This window comes from Fusarium fujikuroi, chromosome FFUJ_chr04 (assembly GCF_900079805.1).
Source record: "Fusarium fujikuroi IMI 58289 draft genome, chromosome FFUJ_chr04".
Lineage (NCBI taxonomy): Eukaryota > Fungi > Ascomycota > Sordariomycetes > Hypocreales > Nectriaceae > Fusarium > Fusarium fujikuroi.
Genome location: NC_036625.1, coordinates 2,432,895 through 2,450,829, shown reverse-complemented (window position 1 = coordinate 2,450,829; position 17,935 = coordinate 2,432,895). Strand labels below are relative to the sequence as shown.

At 47.8% G+C, this 17,935-nt stretch overlaps 9 protein-coding genes; 5 read left to right on the top strand and 4 right to left on the bottom strand.

Moving 5' to 3' along the window:
• Nucleotides 1-515: 515 nt before the first annotated feature.
• FFUJ_14547 (related to chitinase) lies at nucleotides 516-1,400 on the top strand (the record flags this gene model as incomplete). Its single annotated transcript, XM_023576493.1, has 1 exon — nucleotides 516-1,400. The coding sequence occupies one exon, from the start codon at nucleotides 516-518 to the stop codon at nucleotides 1,398-1,400; it is 885 nt and encodes a 294-aa protein (XP_023429687.1).
• A 252-nt stretch (nucleotides 1,401-1,652) lies between these two features.
• FFUJ_14546 (uncharacterized protein) lies at nucleotides 1,653-2,369 on the top strand (the record flags this gene model as incomplete). XM_023576492.1 has 3 exons in its annotated part: nucleotides 1,653-1,896; nucleotides 1,946-2,183; nucleotides 2,234-2,369. The coding sequence occupies 3 exons, from the start codon at nucleotides 1,653-1,655 to the stop codon at nucleotides 2,367-2,369; spliced, it is 618 nt and encodes a 205-aa protein (XP_023429686.1).
• Nucleotides 2,370-2,536: 167 nt separating this feature from the next.
• On the bottom strand, nucleotides 2,537-2,919 carry FFUJ_14545 (uncharacterized protein; the record flags this gene model as incomplete). XM_023576491.1 has 2 exons in its annotated part: nucleotides 2,537-2,687; nucleotides 2,741-2,919. The coding sequence occupies 2 exons, from the start codon at nucleotides 2,917-2,919 to the stop codon at nucleotides 2,537-2,539; spliced, it is 330 nt and encodes a 109-aa protein (XP_023429919.1).
• Nucleotides 2,920-3,068: 149 nt separating this feature from the next.
• On the bottom strand, nucleotides 3,069-3,439 carry FFUJ_14544 (uncharacterized protein; the record flags this gene model as incomplete). XM_023576490.1 has 2 exons in its annotated part: nucleotides 3,069-3,170; nucleotides 3,221-3,439. The coding sequence occupies 2 exons, from the start codon at nucleotides 3,437-3,439 to the stop codon at nucleotides 3,069-3,071; spliced, it is 321 nt and encodes a 106-aa protein (XP_023429918.1).
• A 2,539-nt stretch (nucleotides 3,440-5,978) lies between these two features.
• FFUJ_14543 (uncharacterized protein) lies at nucleotides 5,979-8,630 on the top strand (the record flags this gene model as incomplete). XM_023576489.1 has 5 exons in its annotated part: nucleotides 5,979-6,828; nucleotides 6,873-7,300; nucleotides 7,359-7,453; nucleotides 7,504-7,636; nucleotides 7,686-8,630. The coding sequence occupies 5 exons, from the start codon at nucleotides 5,979-5,981 to the stop codon at nucleotides 8,628-8,630; spliced, it is 2,451 nt and encodes an 816-aa protein (XP_023429917.1).
• Nucleotides 8,631-8,804: 174 nt separating this feature from the next.
• FFUJ_14542 (related to fructosyl amino acid oxidase) lies at nucleotides 8,805-10,178 on the bottom strand (the record flags this gene model as incomplete). XM_023576488.1 has 2 exons in its annotated part: nucleotides 8,805-9,949; nucleotides 9,998-10,178. The coding sequence occupies 2 exons, from the start codon at nucleotides 10,176-10,178 to the stop codon at nucleotides 8,805-8,807; spliced, it is 1,326 nt and encodes a 441-aa protein (XP_023429685.1).
• A 729-nt stretch (nucleotides 10,179-10,907) lies between these two features.
• FFUJ_14541 (uncharacterized protein) lies at nucleotides 10,908-12,200 on the top strand (the record flags this gene model as incomplete). Its single annotated transcript, XM_023576487.1, has 1 exon — nucleotides 10,908-12,200. The coding sequence occupies one exon, from the start codon at nucleotides 10,908-10,910 to the stop codon at nucleotides 12,198-12,200; it is 1,293 nt and encodes a 430-aa protein (XP_023429684.1).
• Nucleotides 12,201-12,315: 115 nt separating this feature from the next.
• On the bottom strand, nucleotides 12,316-13,338 carry FFUJ_14540 (related to Proline racemase; the record flags this gene model as incomplete). Its single annotated transcript, XM_023576486.1, has 1 exon — nucleotides 12,316-13,338. One exon carries the CDS (start codon nucleotides 13,336-13,338, stop codon nucleotides 12,316-12,318), a length of 1,023 nt encoding a protein of 340 aa, XP_023429683.1.
• Nucleotides 13,339-14,739: 1,401 nt separating this feature from the next.
• FFUJ_14539 (uncharacterized protein) lies at nucleotides 14,740-17,643 on the top strand (the record flags this gene model as incomplete). XM_023576485.1 has 3 exons in its annotated part: nucleotides 14,740-15,240; nucleotides 15,295-17,583; nucleotides 17,635-17,643. The coding sequence occupies 3 exons, from the start codon at nucleotides 14,740-14,742 to the stop codon at nucleotides 17,641-17,643; spliced, it is 2,799 nt and encodes a 932-aa protein (XP_023429916.1).
• Nucleotides 17,644-17,935: the final 292 nt, after the last annotated feature.

Below are 17,935 nucleotides of genomic sequence, written 5' to 3'. Positions count from 1 at the left end.
TCAGGGTCTTGTCGTCGAGCACTCGACGTATCTTATCTGGCAGGAATAATCCTCACATATGTATATCACTATCCGACGGACGAAGGAATTTGTAGTTCTCGAGAAACTGCCGCCGTGATCGACTATAGATATCTATTTGTAGGTATTGACAGTTGATTTATTTGTTGAGACTGAATGGGCTACGGAGGCAAGAAAACTAAATATCTCCATCCTATGTTATGAACAGAATTAGATAAGCCTTCGATAAACTCAAAAGACCTGTAGGTCTGTTATTTTCATTATCTTAATCTCAGGTCAGAGTTTTTGTGGCCCCTGAAGTTGAGTTATCAAACTCAATATACGGAGTACGTGGCTCGAGAACTCTGAAATCCGGCTCATGTCCTGCCAGGCCAATGGGAGACTCTAATTTTGGGTGGCTTGACTCTACCAACACTGCCGAACTTGGAGAGCGCTTACGCCAAAAGCCATCGCTGCACCGCGTCTTCCGACAAGTATAAGCGCCTTACGCAAACACAATGCTCGTTCCTCACACTGATCCTGCTTCGAAGCCGAAGCCTTATAAGCGAATCATATTTTACCATCAGACGCAATACAAAGACGACAGATACATCTCACTTCAACCAACAATCCTCCCAGCCACCGGAGTCACCCACGTCATTGTCGCGGCCATTCATCTCAACACGCCTGAGCGCATCACCCTCAACGATGATCTGTATGATGCAGATAAGTTTATTCCTCTCTGGGATGAAGTCCGTCAGCTTCAAGCAGCCGGTGTAAAAGTCCTCGGCATGCTCGGAGGCGCAGCTCAAGGCTCATACACCAAAATGGACGGGTCGCTAGAGGGTTTTCACAGATGGTATCAGCCTCTGCGCAAGATGATCGCGTGGGCAGGCTTCGATGGACTGGATCTCGATATTGAAGAGGCCATGTCGCTTGGAGGCGTCGTCCGCCTGATTGATCACCTCAAGACGGACTTTGGACAATCCTTCCTCATCACCCTCGCGCCCGTCGCGCCCGCTTTGCTTAACAGGCAGAATCTCGGAGGCTTCAACATGGAAGAACTCGAAAAGGGACTTGGCTCGCGAATCGCGTGGTACAACACGCAATTCTACTGCGGCTGGGGTGACATGAGCAAAACGCACGATTACGACACGATAATCGCGCGCGGCTGGCCACAGGAAAAAGTCGTCATAGGTCTGGTGACAAACCCTGCCAATTGCTCCGGGCACGTAAAAGAAGCAAAGCTGCGCGCGTGTCTCAAAGAGTTGGTGAGCAGGTACCCGAGGATCGGAGGAGTAATGGGCTGGGAGTACTACAACAGTGTCACAGAGGCTAGCCCTGAGATCGGCTCACCGTGGAAGTGGGCCGAGATGATCAATGACATGTTGAATAGTGCATAGATCGAGGGAGGAAATGGTCCTAGCGAATGATCAAATCGAGGGAGAAGCAAAAAAATATGAGGGTCATGATGGGGACTTGTCATCTGGATATATCTATGACGACAACCGTGCGCCACGTCGATCAAGGGCACGCGACCGTTTCTACAAAACCCCAGATTTTCATTAATCCCAGATCTCGTATCATTTTAAATCTAGATCTAGGTACCAACTTTATTCAATTCTTGCCAAGAATTCTCATATCTATCTATCACAATGGCCGCTGACGACGACGAGAAGCATATGCAAGGGCATCAGCATGAATTCGCCCATGACAACCACGATGATTGGGAAACCCAACCTCCCTACACAAGGCCCGATGAAGCCACTGAAAAGCGAGAGAACTTTGAAAAGAAAGTTCATGGCTCGTGCCACTGCGGTAGAGTGCAGTATTGGCTGAACAGCGACAAGCCTCTTGCGTCCAAGTACTGCCATTGCATAGACTGCAAGAAGATCCACGGTACTCCACTCAATGACACACTATGTAGTCAGTGGCTAATAAGCTTCAGGTGCTCCTTTCCAGTGGGCGGCCATCTTCAAAAAGACAGACCTCTCTTTTGAGAACGGTGTCAAAAATCTTCGGTTTTACAAGACTACGTCTAAGAAGAATGAACATGTTCTTCCTTGCAAGGTCGGCTGTGCCGAGTGCGGAAGCTGGATTATGGATGAGGGACGAAACATGGTTCTTTTGTTCCCTACGCTCTTGAACCTGGACACGCCTGAGCTACGGGAGAACTTCCAGCCACAGTAAGTTATGTCGCTACAGAAATCTGTTATTATAGGCTAACTAGGTCAAGGTGCCACATTTTCTATACGCAGAGAGTGGTTGACATTCCTGACGGAAAGGACAAGTGGACGAAGCTCGATAAAGACAGCGAGCTCATGGAGGATGTCGATCAAGTCGATGATGTTGCTAGGAAGCGGCGGCGTTGAGGTTAGGTATTGGACTGGGGCAGGAATCCACCGAATAGAATAACATGTATTAAGAAATTACAACTATAAATGAGTCGGCTCATTGGATTTACCTAAATTCCCTCCGGCTTTCCAAATCACTTGGTCGAGTTTGAGCTCGAATTCGTGCCCGCTGTACCCGCATTCCCCTACAGGCTCAACGAACCCAGTTGCTCAGAGAGATCATCGTCCTGGTCATTTACTTCAGGGACCTTTGGATCCTGGTTTGCGTGACTCTTATGATTGCGAGAGCTTTGAGAAGGCTTCTTGGGAGCCAGTATGTCCCACAGTTTTCCGGTACTAGCTAGTCGTCAGACAGAGCTCTCGATCAGTTGTGGTTTCCGCAAACTTACACATTCTCAGGTATATAGGGCGAGTTCTCCAACTTATCCACAACTATGCCCTCCTTGTCAAGAATTGTCTTCATGGACCGCAAATTACGGTTGCTAGTACTAAATATCGTCCCTATAAAGCCGGGAAGCATTGCATCCACGAGCTTTATGCTTTTAGAATCGTCATTTAGGTCCTCCATGAGAAATCTTGCCAGAACTAATGGAAGCTGAACCTTTCTCCAGGTAGATCTCTAGACCGCCATTATGTTTGCGTGTGTGGATTTCTGAAAACGGTGATATAACCTGAGAGCCCTCAAAGTCCTTCATCTTGAGAATGCTACGCAAGCCATCATCCTTCAGGATGTGTATCCTGGTCTTGCCTAGGGTTCGAGCTAAGGAGTTTCTCCCATCCGCAGTGCGTGTCCGGGGACTTCTGTAATGAACAGCGAGCCTGCAGCGCTTATTAGATACGCGATATATATGTTGCTCGCCAGAACTTACCGTAGCAATCCCTTTGCCCGCTTTGGGTGTGTGTATGTATGGCGGCGTCACTGAGTCTGGAACCATCTCGGTACGGATCGAGCTAATGTTTGACATGAGATAACGGCCTCGGAGTCCAGCCCAGTCGAAGAAGGGCTGCAGTAGCCAAAAGGTCGTATCGTCAATGTCCAAGACTGGAACCTTTTCGCGCAATTCGGTTTGGGAAGCCTCCCTGTCCATGATGTAGAAATCAGCCGAGGCGGGCTACAGCATGACATGTTTACCATGTCCAACAACTGGAAAGATATGGCTTTCAAGGAGCTTTTCTTTATCGATATAGTGGCCATATTTTTCAACATCTTGGCTCAAAGCAACAAGAAGTCTTCTTGCTTGTTCTTCCCTTGGTTCGCCGAATATCGTTACTATATAGATAAATTTTACGACTTTATCGTAGACTAGGCCGATGTCCGTCTTCTTCATTCCCAGAACACTAATAAAAAGTGTCTGAAGCTCTGGGAAGGATTCAGATACATTTCCAGGGCAGTTGAGCTTTGGTGCCCAGACACAATCATCCAGGAAGTATCTTTTTGCATCGTCTTTGGATAGAATGATACAACGATTCGCTTTGAAATACTTTCTGCGCTCTGAAAGGTAGGTCCATCTTGTTTCCAAGCATGTCGCAAGTAATTCATGAAATCGTCAGGTCGGTCCTTTGCAAATAAGATGCATTGTGACGAAATGACAGTCAGGTCATCGTCTTCGATTTGAATTAGCCGGACCTCAATTGCTTCTTGGCCCTCAAAGGGCTGTTTGGGTCGGAACATGATGAATGGAGTTTTTGATACTTGTAATTTCTGCAGTTTTCAGATGCAGCTTCTGAGTGTCCGATAAATTAGACTAACTTACGGGTCGCTTATGACAATGCTACTAGCATGGATATATCGCCGAGAAAGATCCACAACTAATTAAAGACAAATGCAGACCATTCACAATTATTAGGAAAGCTCGAAGTTCACAGAGTCAAAAAAAATTCTTGTGATATGTAAGTAGTGGAGTAAGGCTCTCCTTGTCTCCTCCTCGCTGCTTCAATTCCTACTCGGGCATACCTCGTTGGGGCATGGTGTTGATGCCAAAAAGTCCATTGACACCTCGTCAATGTCTGGAAGACCTAACTCAATATGCCGGGGGGCACTAGGTTCGGTCGAGGCGGGATCTGGACTAAGTGCTAGCCAGAGAGTATAGGGATCACATTGACTCCACCTAATCAACTGCTTATGATGGCATACAAGACATGTTTTTATATATTTGGTGCACATTTTGGCTTGAGATGGGTGAGAAGTGTTTCCAAAAAACTGGTTTGTGTGTGGTTACGTTCTTTATAGGACAGTTATGTCGCTGTTATATTGTTTGATGTTGCGATGGAGAATGTGTGCCGTGACTGAAGAATGAAATTGGCGCTCGAGTCGGAACATATAGATTTCCCCTACATGTGTCACATCCATCTTGGCTATTCATCACTCTGAAATGCATTCGCGTATCTGACATCTATGCACTACATTTCCTACAGGAATCACAGGTCTCATAAGCCTCTGCATCTGAGCAAAAGGCTGCTTACAAGGAACCTACTCCGTGCTACATTCACCCTCTTCCCGCGTCTCCGCCCTCTTCTTCTTCTTCTCTGGACATCCTGGATTTGGGCATTCTTTCCCAAGAAACAGATAAACTACCTGCTCTGTCATGTCTGGGCGATCTGGTGGAAGATGCCACAAGATAGAAGGCTCGAACTCAAGGTCGGTGATGGCTTGAGACGATGGGCCTGATCGCAAGTAAGGCTTACAATATGTCCACCCGAGGGACTTCCGATGGCCACACGAATAACAGACCTTGAAATTCTCGACGCACATATTGGCTTTTGTAGTCTATAAGTGATATTATAACTGCGGCTACTTATAGTTGAGTTCTTTCCATAAGATGTTTGTGCTGTAAGTGAGCATACGGGTTTGCCCTCAAATGAGCAATTTATAGTCATTCTGACATGTTTCCTAGCCGCCTTGGCCTTGTATCAGTTCTAAATTTCAAGAACATGCTTAGTAAGTTTCTTTCACGACATGTTCTGTAGAGCATCAGGGTTTCACGTGCCCCAGACTACCTGTGTCAGCAACAGTTCGGTTACAAGGTTTTACAACTCCAAGCAGAAGTCAGATTCATGGAAGTCTTGCTTCGAATCACTATCCGCAATCGTGTGCAAGTACTGTGAGCTCTCTAGAGTACTGATTAGAGTACAGTTTGATCACTGATCACGGTCATTCTCAAACTGGTTGACGATTGGGTTTACGTGTTTAGCGCCTAAGAATACACCCTGGCGCCAATAGCCGTGAGAAAGTCTTTGCCGAAACTATTATGTGACCAGTGGGGAGTTCTGACCAAATGGCTAGTTCTATGCTCGCATATAGTCATGGAGTCTGCCCTGTTGGCTCACCGCTTGAGTGATACAGCCTGGTCCAAATGATTGGATGTGAAGTGCTGTAATATGCACACTGTATCCTGCACCCTGAGCTGTAAGTGGTGGCTTAGTTCTTCTAAAACCAACTGGGCTGACAGCAGTAGAAGTACATTTAAAAAGTCACAAATCAGGCTGTGCTTGCCGCCCTAAATTTCACAATCACAAAAACTCAGACCAGCTGGATTTTTCACTCTGGGCAGCCCATTTCAACCTTACACTCTCCCAACCACCTCATCTCTTGCATTCCCAAGTCTCTTTCCAGTAACGGCCGAGGAAATGGAAGCTGTCGGCGCCAGTGCAAGCATTCTCACCTTTATCACTGTCGCTTTCTCCGTGACCCAATCAATCCATTCGGGACTCTCAGCCATCAAAGATGGCCCTGAGGTCATTCGTTCCCTCACCCGTGAGATTGCGCAGCTCGAGAGTGTTCTACAACGCCTAAAGCAAATACCCTTTGCTTCTATCAATGACATCGATAAGTCTCAGCTGAAGGCTTCAGCGAAAAGATGCAAAGGCGACTTGGCCGAACTTGACCATCGTCTGAAATCCCTTGATGTTTCAACCTCGGATGGTCGAAGAGGTCGCCTCTGGAGAAAGCTGAAGCTATGTTTCTCAGAAAAAGAACTCGACCATATCCGCAATGCGGTTCAAAGCCATTTGCACCATCTCACGATTCAGTTCCATATTATCCAAGCGCGACAAATGTCTTTGACTGCAACTCAATCTACCCAAATCTTGAGCGATCTCCAGCATCTCAAAGAAGAGATTGCAGCTTTGCGAATAAACAGTACAGCTACTATGGTCACCGAGCAGGGATCGCTATCAACTTCAGGAAGAGTGACGGAGGTGGACGACGAAGAGATGGGCTGTTCACCAGATACATCGTTGGATGAGAGTATCAATCGTTTGATGCGACTACTGGAGAAAAAGCCCTGCGTGGTCGAGTCCGATGATTCAGAAGAGCTCCTGAAAGACATTGAGCATCTTCTGGATTGTATTCGAAATGATGCAGAGCCTGCCGAGTCAGAAGGGGTCTGCCAGAACTGTAGCCCAGACGTTTCAAAGGAATTAAGGCTTATGGCAAATATCATCCTATCTTCTCCGTCGATGATGATCAATCAAACTGGTATGTCTCTGTGATTTATGTGGTCGTGTTACTTACTTCTTCAGATGCAACAAAAAGATTCTGGAGACCAGCGGGCGAACAGCTTTTAATTTCGCAAGAACCAAAACGAAAGGCTTTCGAAACAGAGGATGGAGTTGTGACAGTCACGACAACCAAGAGACATCGAAAATCACCTCGTGAAGGCAAAAATGAAAAAGCCAAAGATGAAGCCAGAAGAGACTTCCTCGCAAAATTAACCTACACATCCAAAAGGACAAAGAAGATGCTCACCTTATCGGTAAATCAAGGGCAACTTTTGCTCAACAGTTTTAGCTGCATGTTGCCTTGCATTACGATCTGCAACATTCTACCAATAAATTCTCTTGTTTTTGACACGGCCCGAAACGACACAGTCCAAGACCTTGTTGGATTATTTGAAGGTGGGAAAGCTGGTATCCACGATCATGATATAAATGGATGGTCGTTACTCCATGTAAGTATTTAGTTCCCAGTGTACATTCATAGCACCGGCTTATTATTCTTTCACATAGCACTCCGTTCAGAATTTACCAGTACTGAAATATCTGATCGAGCAGGGATTAGATATCGACGAAGTCGCCTCCCGACCAGAATTGGACCAATGGATGTAAGGCACTTCCCTCAATAACGTCTTGTGCTTGAATAACAATATATTAGAACTCCATCCCATCTCGCCCTCATAGGAGAGGTTCCACCAGGTCATTATGAAGCTCTTCTGCACGCAGGGGCTGATGTGACACTAGAAGTTGGGCAACAACCCACTGCAGTTCAGTGGATAACCAATTTTGATGTAAGCACTTAATCTTTAGCCTATATCTATGTTTTCTGACCTTGACTAGACAGAGGCCCGTTTCATCATAATGAAACGTACGCTTGATCTAAGTCCTTTTGTTTATGCCAACTCAAGCGCTTGCGATTGGGAAACCCAGGATTTGATTCCGAGAGTTTGCCTTAATGCCTTCATTGGTCACGATTCTGAAAAACACCAAGCACTTCAGCAAGTACGATTACTCGTTGAGAAAGGCTACGACGTCAATAGAACATTGAACGGCCAAGCCGGCCTACATCACCTTTTTCTTAAATCTCACGTTTGGCTTGAGTGGATACCAGAATTCATGGATCTCTTATCATATCTTATAGAGCATGGTGCTGACCTGCATGCCGAGGACTACGATGGATATCAACCTTGGCACTATGCTTATGGTGCCACATGTGAGGCATGTTACCTCTTCTGCCCTTCAGCCAAAGGCGATCTGTGGGATGCAGTTCTGACGTATCTTGGCTACGATATTTTGGAAAAAAGGAAAGGTTATCCACGGAAAGCGAGATATGCCACCGGATATACTCGCGGAGATTTTCAAAAGCTGTGGCATGGGCAAGAGGGTAAATGTCCTTATTGGGATGATCAGCTATGGCCGCCGGCATCTGAACAAAGCGATACGGCATCCTCCTCTTGGTCGCTAACAAGAGGAAATCTATGCGAGATATGTAGACCCTGCATGGATGATCCTCTCTGTTTGAACTGTGGCGTTTGCTTGTCTTCTTTCAAGTACTTTTGCGAAGATGACAATCATCAACACGACCGACTTTGCCCGAGGGAGCAAGTCGCAGTCTGGGAGCTTCAGGAAGAAGATGGCAAAGGTTACTGGAAACTTGTGTACTTCTCAGGCACCATATCAGACTATGATGTATCGTCAAGTGAAGATTCCGAGGATGGCGGAATCTTGTTGCAAGACAGGCTTGAAGAAGCGTTTTCTGATGCTTCAGCAGAAGAAGTGTCATGAATCTTGGTATCAAGAGATATTAGAATATTACTGGCTTTCCTCAAGGACAAGTTCGGGGGGGGCTCTGAACAAAGAGATTTCGATCCTGCTACATGATGCTGTCAGTGTTTTCATGTGGATATATCATCGGGGAATTTTTGGAACATTGATTTTTATTCTCAGCAATCAAAACATCTAGTTATCATTCTTGATCTTTGTCCATCCTTCTACATCACTTTTGGGCAAATCCATGATCTTATCGTCAGCTCCAAACCGATCCAAGGGATCTTTACCCCAGAACTCAGTGAAATTTCCTGGCCGCCATCTCCAGAACTTGGCAAATCTTTCTTCGAGCGTACCCTCCATACAATCTGAAATAAACTTTCCAATCGACGTGATATGCTTGTATCCTGTACCGCAATCACCTGAAGCAATGACAAGCGATGGATATCGAGGGTGATAGGTGATCAGAAACATTCTATCTTGTGTATCAGCGCACCAGCAGATTCTAGCATGAACAAGTGGCCGATCTGCGAGCTGAGGCATTATATCTTTCAGAAACTGCTTCATGCGCCGTTCAGCCTCGATTGGCACTTGATTCTTTGCGAAGGGGATGGACTGGGGGTATTTGGAACCAGGTTTGTCGACCCAATTGCAGTATCCGGGATGTTCATCGCACATCTTGAGTTGATGCAAGTCCTCATCAGGTTCCATGAAGAAGCCCTGGTTGATATTGAAAAGAGGTGGAAGGTTCTTGAACAGCTTTGTTTCCTCTGGTGTCATCTGGACATGGCCCAGAGTCCATGCCGTAGGACGGATCTGGTTCTCAAAATCGAGGAAGAACTCTGCTGAGGCACCAGCGGAGAGAATTGTTCGATCCGCTCTGTGTTCCTTTCCATCTGCTGTCTTTGCACCTTTGACATCACCATCTTCAAAGATCAGACTCTCCACCTTCCCTTCGGGAGAGCCAGTGATCAACTTGACACCAAATCTCTTACTCTCTTCAAAGGCAGCTTCCATAGCCTTTCGAGCGTGAACCCAACCTGAACCCGTGGGCTTGTAAAAGCCCTTCCAGCCTGGAAAATCACCTGACAGAATACCCTCCGGCATAGTCTTTCTGAAATCTTCTGCTGTGTTGAGAGGTGTATACTGGTCGATGTCGTCACCGATCTCATCTTCTACTAGCTGCTTGATAGATTTTGGCGTTGAGCCAGCCATGACAGCTCCTGTATTGTGGCAGAAAGGTTGGAAGATGGGATCATGGAGCCATCCTTGAGCTGCGGCGTACGTAAGAGCTTTCCAGATTGAGTCTTCGTCATCGCCTTTACTATCAGCAGTGCCTACTCTGTTAGTAAAGTGTTTGAGTGCTATATGCTAGAGTGTCTTACCAAGACCGCCTGCAAGCTTGTTTACATCATGACCGGCTGAGATGGGTGATGGGATGTGATTGACGTCGAGAACAGTGACGTTGGTGTAGCCTCGACGGGCGAGATGGAGGGCCGTTGAGCATCCCCAAGTTCCGCCACCAACGATGAGAATTTGGGACTGTTTGGTGAGAGTTGAGGCCATTGTAGGGATTGTGAGAACGCAATGTTGGTGGTGTGATGAGTAAATAATGGGAATAAACAGCTCGGACCATGAAAGATATAGGAGATGTCCAATACTATCGCCTCCATTGAAGGTCCAACCGAGATATGTCGTCGAAGGTCCAGCCGAATCACAGATTCACACTGTACATCTGATTGGCTCATCCATCGCCCATTCGCTATCATCAGGTGATAGCCCCATCCATAGCGTCGTCTCCTCCTCCAAACTCCCCCCGCTTTTCCACTCTCCCCATCAGACGATCAACCACTCACTCTCATAAGCAAAAGAATCCTCCTCCATCTCCCCGGCACTTTTGCTCCGTGTCCCATATCCCCCCCAATGCCGCGCCGCCGTCCCCCCGGCAAAACCGGCCCCGTCCAGAGACGAACAAGGTCAGGATGTCAAACGTGCCGGACCCGCAAGGTAAAATGCGACGAAGCTAAACCTGCATGTCGGAACTGCGTCTCCCGCGGATTATCGTGCAATACTACGCTGCAGTTAAAATGGGAGGCTGAGTTCACTGCGAAGGGGCTCTCGTTTGGGCGGGAGGGTGTTTGGTGTAAGGATGGGGCGAGGCAAAGACGACCGCCGCAGGTTCATTCGCCAAAGGCTTGGGGGTTTGGGGCTGTTGGGCCGAGACATTTTATCAATACTTATTATAGTGACTTTGTTCATGATCCGAATTATGAAGAGAGTCTTGTTAGGGAGGCTATGGAGTTGAGAGATGAGACTGCACCGTCTTCAGCGCTTATTCGGAGGTCACGATCACCACCAAGACTCGTTCCTTCAATATCATCATTCCCTACACTGAGCACCTTTGAAACGAGTCTTTTCGAATACTATCTCCTACGATTATGCCCTCTCACAACACCTTCTTCACAACTCTCGTCGCCTTTTGCAAGCATGGTTGCTCCTCTATTCACCCATGCTGGCCAAGATCTTCTCGTCCAATCTGTCCTTGCATTCTCTGCTCGACATCGAAGCATCACAGATCCATCATGGACACGCACAGCAATGAAGATGAAAGGCAAGGCCCTGACTGGTCTTCTACAAAGGATTCGATCTCCAGATGTCACGGCAGATGTCATACTGGATCCTCAAGTCCCTGCCACAATGATGTTTCTCTGTCTTTATGAAATCCTTGACAATGGTGATTATCGATGGGTATTTCACCTAAGGGCAAGTCAAGATTTCATGCGAAAACGCCAACAACTTGCTCTTCCGTCAAGTAAGAACTCTGCATTTGGAAGTCTTGCTGCGTTCTCAGAGCGATATTTTGCTTTTCAAGATGTTATCAGCAGAACAGCTTGTGGAAATTCACCTATCTTTGGCCTGGAATATTGGCAAAGACCGGATCATACGGAGGATATCGATGCGTGGATGGGCTGCAGTCCGGCCATGGCATCTGTGATTTTTAAGATCACTGAACTGGCAAGGACAAGAACCCGAGATATGTCTCAAGAATACTATGAGATCCAAGTCGAGGAGCTTGACAGAGAGTTGACTTTGGTCAGCTCCAATATCACTGTTGTCGAGGCCATGGATGAGAATGTCAGACGATGTGTGGACCTGAAGAAGACTTCAGTGCAGATATACTTTCACTGTCTGCTTCGAGATGCGGACCCTTCTACGCCACAGGTCTCACAGCTTGTCATCAAGGTCCTACACAGTATTCACGACCTTATCCAACAAGGCAGCGCTGCAGGACTTCTGTTCCCTCTGTTCGTCGCAGCCGTGGAGCTAGATCCTTTGAACGACGACAAGATCTTCGCCCATGGTGATCAAGGCACCTTTTTATCTGGCAGACAGCTAGTATTGGAGACCCTTGATTCCATGGTAGGTTTGACGTTGGCGAATGTTGAGAGAACAAAAGCGGTGATTCTAAAAGTCTGGCGCATGAGAGATTTACATACCCAAAAGGATGCACCGGTCTCGGTTGCCAGTGATTCAAATGATTGGAACACATTCGTGAGTCCATATACACAAAATCTTAATTTGGCATAGATGACCAGGGAAAGATTGTACGAAGTTGCATGGTATGGATTATGGTAGCTTGTATATATATACTAATGAATAATGATGGAATATGCCACTTCTAAGAACTTATTCTTTCATTCGTTTATCTCAACAGGAACCCAGGAAATACTGTGTCCTCCGGATCGATAAAGAAGTTCATTGTCCCGACCAGGTTAGCTGTTCCTCTCACTCTCGGAATACAAGCCGGGAACTCGACAGGGCTCTCCTCTTCAGAAACAATATCTGCTTCAAATACTGTATCGATAATCGATCGATGCAGGAGCTTCGACTTTCCAGCTCCCAATCGTCCTTCAGCCAAAAGGACTGCTACTCTTGAAGCTGTGCCTGAGCCACAGGGTGAGCGATCGATCTGTCCATCTGCAAAGACAGTAACGTTGCGTTGAAGTACCTCTCCAGCTGGTCCAGTGCCTTCATCATTGAAGAATATGACGCCGTATAGATCATAAGTGTTGTAGTGTGCTCTAGTGCCTAGAGAAGCTTTGATCTCGCGTCCAAGGTTGATGAAGTTGATGTACTGGCTCGGTTCAACCTTGAGGTCCAGCTGAGCCGCGTCGATGGTAGCGTAGAGAGCTCCGCCGAATGAGAGATTGGCCTTGACATCAACACCCTGTGATGGGAGATTGACAGATACGTCCTTGGCAATCTGGTAGCTCTTGACGTTGATGAAGTCGCCATGGATCGGCTTGCCGTCCTTGACAGCAATCTTCGCGGTAACCCTCCCAGAAGGAACGTCAATAACGACATCAACAATCCCGTTTTCGGGCGCTTCAACAAGACCCTTTGTAACAGCCCAATACCCCAAAGCTATGGTCCCGTGCCCGCATGCCGTTGAGAAGCCGTCTTTGTGCCAGAACAAGACGCCGAAATGAGCACCGGGATCATTCGGCGGCGTTATAAAACCACCATACATGTCCGCATGGCCTCTTGGTTCATGGCACAGAGATTGCCGGAGTTGGTCAAGAGGGTGACTGGGAGTCTTAATGACAGCAAGGCGACGTTGAGCGACAGTCTCGCCTTCGGGGAGATGGCTTGGCGGGAGGGTTTGGACGATGCGGAAGGGTTCACCGGCAGTATGCCAGTCTTCTGTCTCGATCCAGAATGACATCTTGAGCAGATTATTGTTTTGTTATTTCGTTAATTACTGATATCGATTCATGCTCGTACTGGTATCGATTCTATTTATCTGGCAATCTTGGAAGTCCCGGTCGCTGATCAAACGATCGGAAGCTCACGCCGATGGCGGGGCCCCAGCTGTGCCGGTTCTGTCCCCGAGCCGACGGATCAATCAATCAATCGAGCCCTGAAACGATTTCCCTCCAGGACCCCTTCAGTGTCACCCTACCAATTTTAAGCACCGCTAAACCACCAAATCACAGCCTCTCGTTGAATGTCAAGCTTTAATCCTCCGGCAGTTGAATCATGACGGAAACGTGTAACGCTGTGTAACTCGAAAACAACAAACAAACAGAAATGACAGATCGATCGGTGCGACAGTTGTGTCAGATTCGTCACCTCAAAGAAACGAGACGGGGAACACGTAACTTAGATACTGTACGTCCATGGGTTACGTTTCCCCTACTGTACGTAGTACTGTGCCTACTGTACAGTACATATCTGTCCTTGAAGATCAGGGCAAGCATTCACTGAATGTGTAAAAAGTGGCGCTATCCCCAGTGGCGCATTTCATGAACTGACAATCCAAGGGTTGACTCGCGGCAAACAAACCGGCAATAAAGAATCCCTAGGGGAACAAATTAATTGAGTTTTTATTTAATTTATAAGGTTAATATTAACTTATCCATATACATAATTACCCTTTAGATTGATCAGTGGGGCAACAGGCCACGCACGCGATTGACTTTCCCAACCTAATCTAATCTTGACTGTCACTGCAGAAAAATTGGCACGGGAATGGAAAAAGCTTGTTTATTTTGGCGGAATGCAGGGGGTTTGACGGTTTTTTGGTGCTGGCACGCAGAGCTGAACTGCTCCCTTGCTGTTTTAGTCAGGGGGGCTTTATTGCGTGGCGCTGGCTATTGGATGTCGGTTCTGCGGCGGAGGGAGACTAGCGATAGACTACTGAGCTTGACATGTTTAGAGATGAGGGGACCTAGCCCTGGACCTGGCCCTGGGAAGTGGGAGGGATTCTTGTTCCGTTGAGGGGTTCCTTTCTGGTCTTTTCTAGGGGTCGAATTGTCTGTGTAATAAAAATATCTTGCCTTCCGCGTCTGTGGCCGCGTGTGACGGGTGACACTGCGTTTTTCGTACACTATCGATCATATCATCGGCTGTTTAACTCTGTCTCTGTCTCTCTTTCTTTTCTTTTTTTCCTTCATTCCTTCTCCTTTGCTGATCCCCTTCTGAATCACCTTGTTTCCCTTTCCCTTATCCCCCGTGGCTTTTTAGCTCTTGTCTCTCCTTTTCCTCTATCAACCCAACTACTTTTGGACGCACTCAATCTAGGCATGCCGTTAGTTCATTCCAAGCGCCCTCCGTCCATACCATCATGCCCCAGCGGTCTCAGGGGTTAAAGCAAGGGACGCAATCCTTCCTACGCCACCAGAATGTCTCTTCTTACCTCTCCGCGGCCAAGAGAGCTCTTTATCTTCTCATCTCGTCACTTCGCAGGCTTCTAGCCTTCACCCGACGCATAACCACATTCTCTCACATCATGTCGGAATCATCACGGCCCATGGCCTTTGCGGCAAGATTTCTCCCAATCGTCTTTTGTCTGGTCTTGCTAGGCTCGTTGACGTTTCACAATGTCTATTCCTCAGATGATCCGTATCGATGTAGAGCGCTGCTAGGCGAGAGTGAACGAAATGGAAGCTGGATCCATGCTCCGGATGAGACGGGTGCGAGGAAGCCCTTCACGAATTGGCAGCCTGATGGATGTATGCTGCATCATTACACAGCGCAGGACATAAAGGATTGCATGGGTGATCGCCATTTGGTCTTCTCTGGCGACTCAACGACTCGACAGATATACTGGGGCACTGCGCGATTGGTAAATAATGCCCTTCCGCATCCGCGCATTGTTCTGCTACTGACTGGTAATTAGTTGGATCGTAAGAAGGCCATGGAAGGCCGCAAGAAAGCCAAACCTCACCGAAGCTACAACACAACCTTCAATGGCGTCCGAATGCTGCACATCTGGAACCCGTTTTACCATACCGAACCAGGCCACCCTCTACGAGAACAGCTCGAGCGAATCAGCGAGGACAAGCACAAGCAAGGCCAGATCAAGGAGTCCGCCGAAGAGAAAGCGAAGCGGAAGGAAAAGCATCATGGCTCCGATCCCGGCCTCATCATGCTGGGCGCTGGTGCTTGGTACGCCGGTAACTTCTTCGGCAACGAGTCTGACAAGCGATTCGCCGTGGCCCTCGACAACATCACCGACATCCTCCATTTGGGAGACCTCACCAAATGGGGTACAGGACCAATGGACCCCGTTGAAGGCATTGGCAATGAAGTATTCCTCGCCCCCGTTGCGCCTCCATACTACAATGAACTCCCCAAATCCCGCACTGGGCCTAAGGGTATTCACAAGGGCGAGGTCGAAAACATTGATAAGGTCATCTACAGCCAGGAAGAGGAGCACAACCTCCGTCTGCTCCGAGCATTCCCTCAGCTCTCGCTCAATCAGCCTGAGGCTATCGTCGACAGAACCCAGACTGGCTTTCACGTCATTGACACTGTCGCTGAGATCAAAGCCAACATCCTACTCAATGCCCGATGCAACGCCAAGCTTGATCGAATGAACGGATATCCCTACACTCGAACCTGCTGCACAGATTATCCCTCGCAATCATGGGTCCAAATTGCCATTCTCGGCCTCACTGCTATCTACGTCATTGCATGCATCTGCTACGAGGGCGTCACCCTCGTCTCGTCCATCGAGATCAAGTGGCTCGATATGAAGGTTGGCATGTTTGCTGTCTCTCTTCTCTACTGTTTCGCTGCCGACCGTACCCATTTGTTTTCCAAGGGCATGAAGGAGTTTATTCCAAATGAGTTCTACCTCCTCATTGCAATCTGCCTCATCATTGCCGGACTCACCATCCGTAAGACAAAGTTCCGTGCGCCTCGTCTTCCAGTTGCTGAGGCTGCCGCCGCCCCTGCCACTACCACCGTGACAATTGATGAGGATGCTGGCGTCCTCTCAAGAGATCAGACTGAAGAGTGGAAAGGTTGGATGCAGGCTGCCATTCTTGTTTACCATTGGACTGGTGCAATTCGCAATCTTCCCATCTATATCTTCATCCGATTGCTTGTCGCTGCCTACCTCTTCCAGACTGGATACGGACATACCATCTACTTCCTCTCCAAGAAGGACTTTTCATTCCGCCGCATTGCAAGTGTCATGCTGCGCTTGAACATGCTGAGCTGTGCCCTTCCTTACGTCATGGGAACTGACTACATGTTCTACTACTTTGCGCCTCTTGTCAGCTTCTGGTTCATGGTCGTCTATGCTACCATGGCCATCTGCTCCGGCTTTAACGATAGTGTCAAGATCGTCACGAGCAAGATCTTTGCCTCTTTTATTATCGTCACAGTCATTCTCAACTTCACCCCTCTCACCCAATGGGCTTTCGCAATCCTCGATGTCGTCTTCCGCATCAAGTGGAACATCGACGAGTGGATGTTCAGAGTCACTCTTGATGGAGCCATTGTGTTTGTCGGCATGCTTGCTGGTGTCGCGCAACAGCGACTCGAGCGTGATTCTGCTTGGTACACCAACTTCAAAGCTGCCATCATTCCTTCAGCCCTGTCAATCCTTGGGTATGCCTACCTCTGCACATACACTGGCGACAGAAAGGTCTATATCATGATGCACCCGGTCATTGCGGCAGTGCCTATTCTTGCCTTCATCGCTCTTCGAAACGCTACCGTTACCATGAGGAACTACTACTCTACTGCTGCGGCGTGGCTCGGTCGATGCTCCCTCGAGACATTCATCCTGCAGTTCCACGTCTTCCTGGCCGCTGACACCAAGGGCGTCCTTCTCTTGGATATCTTCAAGGGCGATGCCAGTCTCCTCAATGATCGCTGGCGAGATCTCGCAGTCATTGTCCCAGTCTTCTTCTGGGTCAGCCACCTTGTTGCCGAAGCATCTGGCAAGATCGTCAAGCTCATTCTCGGCGAGGCTAAGCCAAAGCAAGGCATCCCCGAGATCGTGGAAGATGACGAAGAGGGAGGCGAGCTGAAGATTGTCGAGCCTGTATGGGAGAACATGCCCATGCTCAACAACGTCCACTTGGACCGTGCAAAGGACTTTGCCAAGTCTGTTACGACTGGCCTCCACATGCGCATTGCAGGCATCCTTGGAGTGATGTGGCTGCTCAACTGGGTAAGTTGGCTTCCGTTGCTGAGTTAAAAAGGTAATGCTAATATGTTGCAGTTGTATTAAAGCGCTAAAGCGTTCATTCATGGCTCTTAGAGGGCGTTTTCTGTTTCGGTTTGTTTGGTAATTCGGTGTACATGGGTCCTGTAGACTTGAATATAGAAATTGAGACTCGATATCTTATGATCATACTTATGACGGCATTTTCTGCCTTCAATCTGCAGTGTAGCTTTTGCTTCCATCCATCGGCCATTACTTCTCCTCTGTTCATTACTTGTCGCTGGTCATATCTTCCTTTTGGACTTATAGCACTATAGCAAAAGATACCTCCCTCTCGATACCTTATGTACACCCTCGA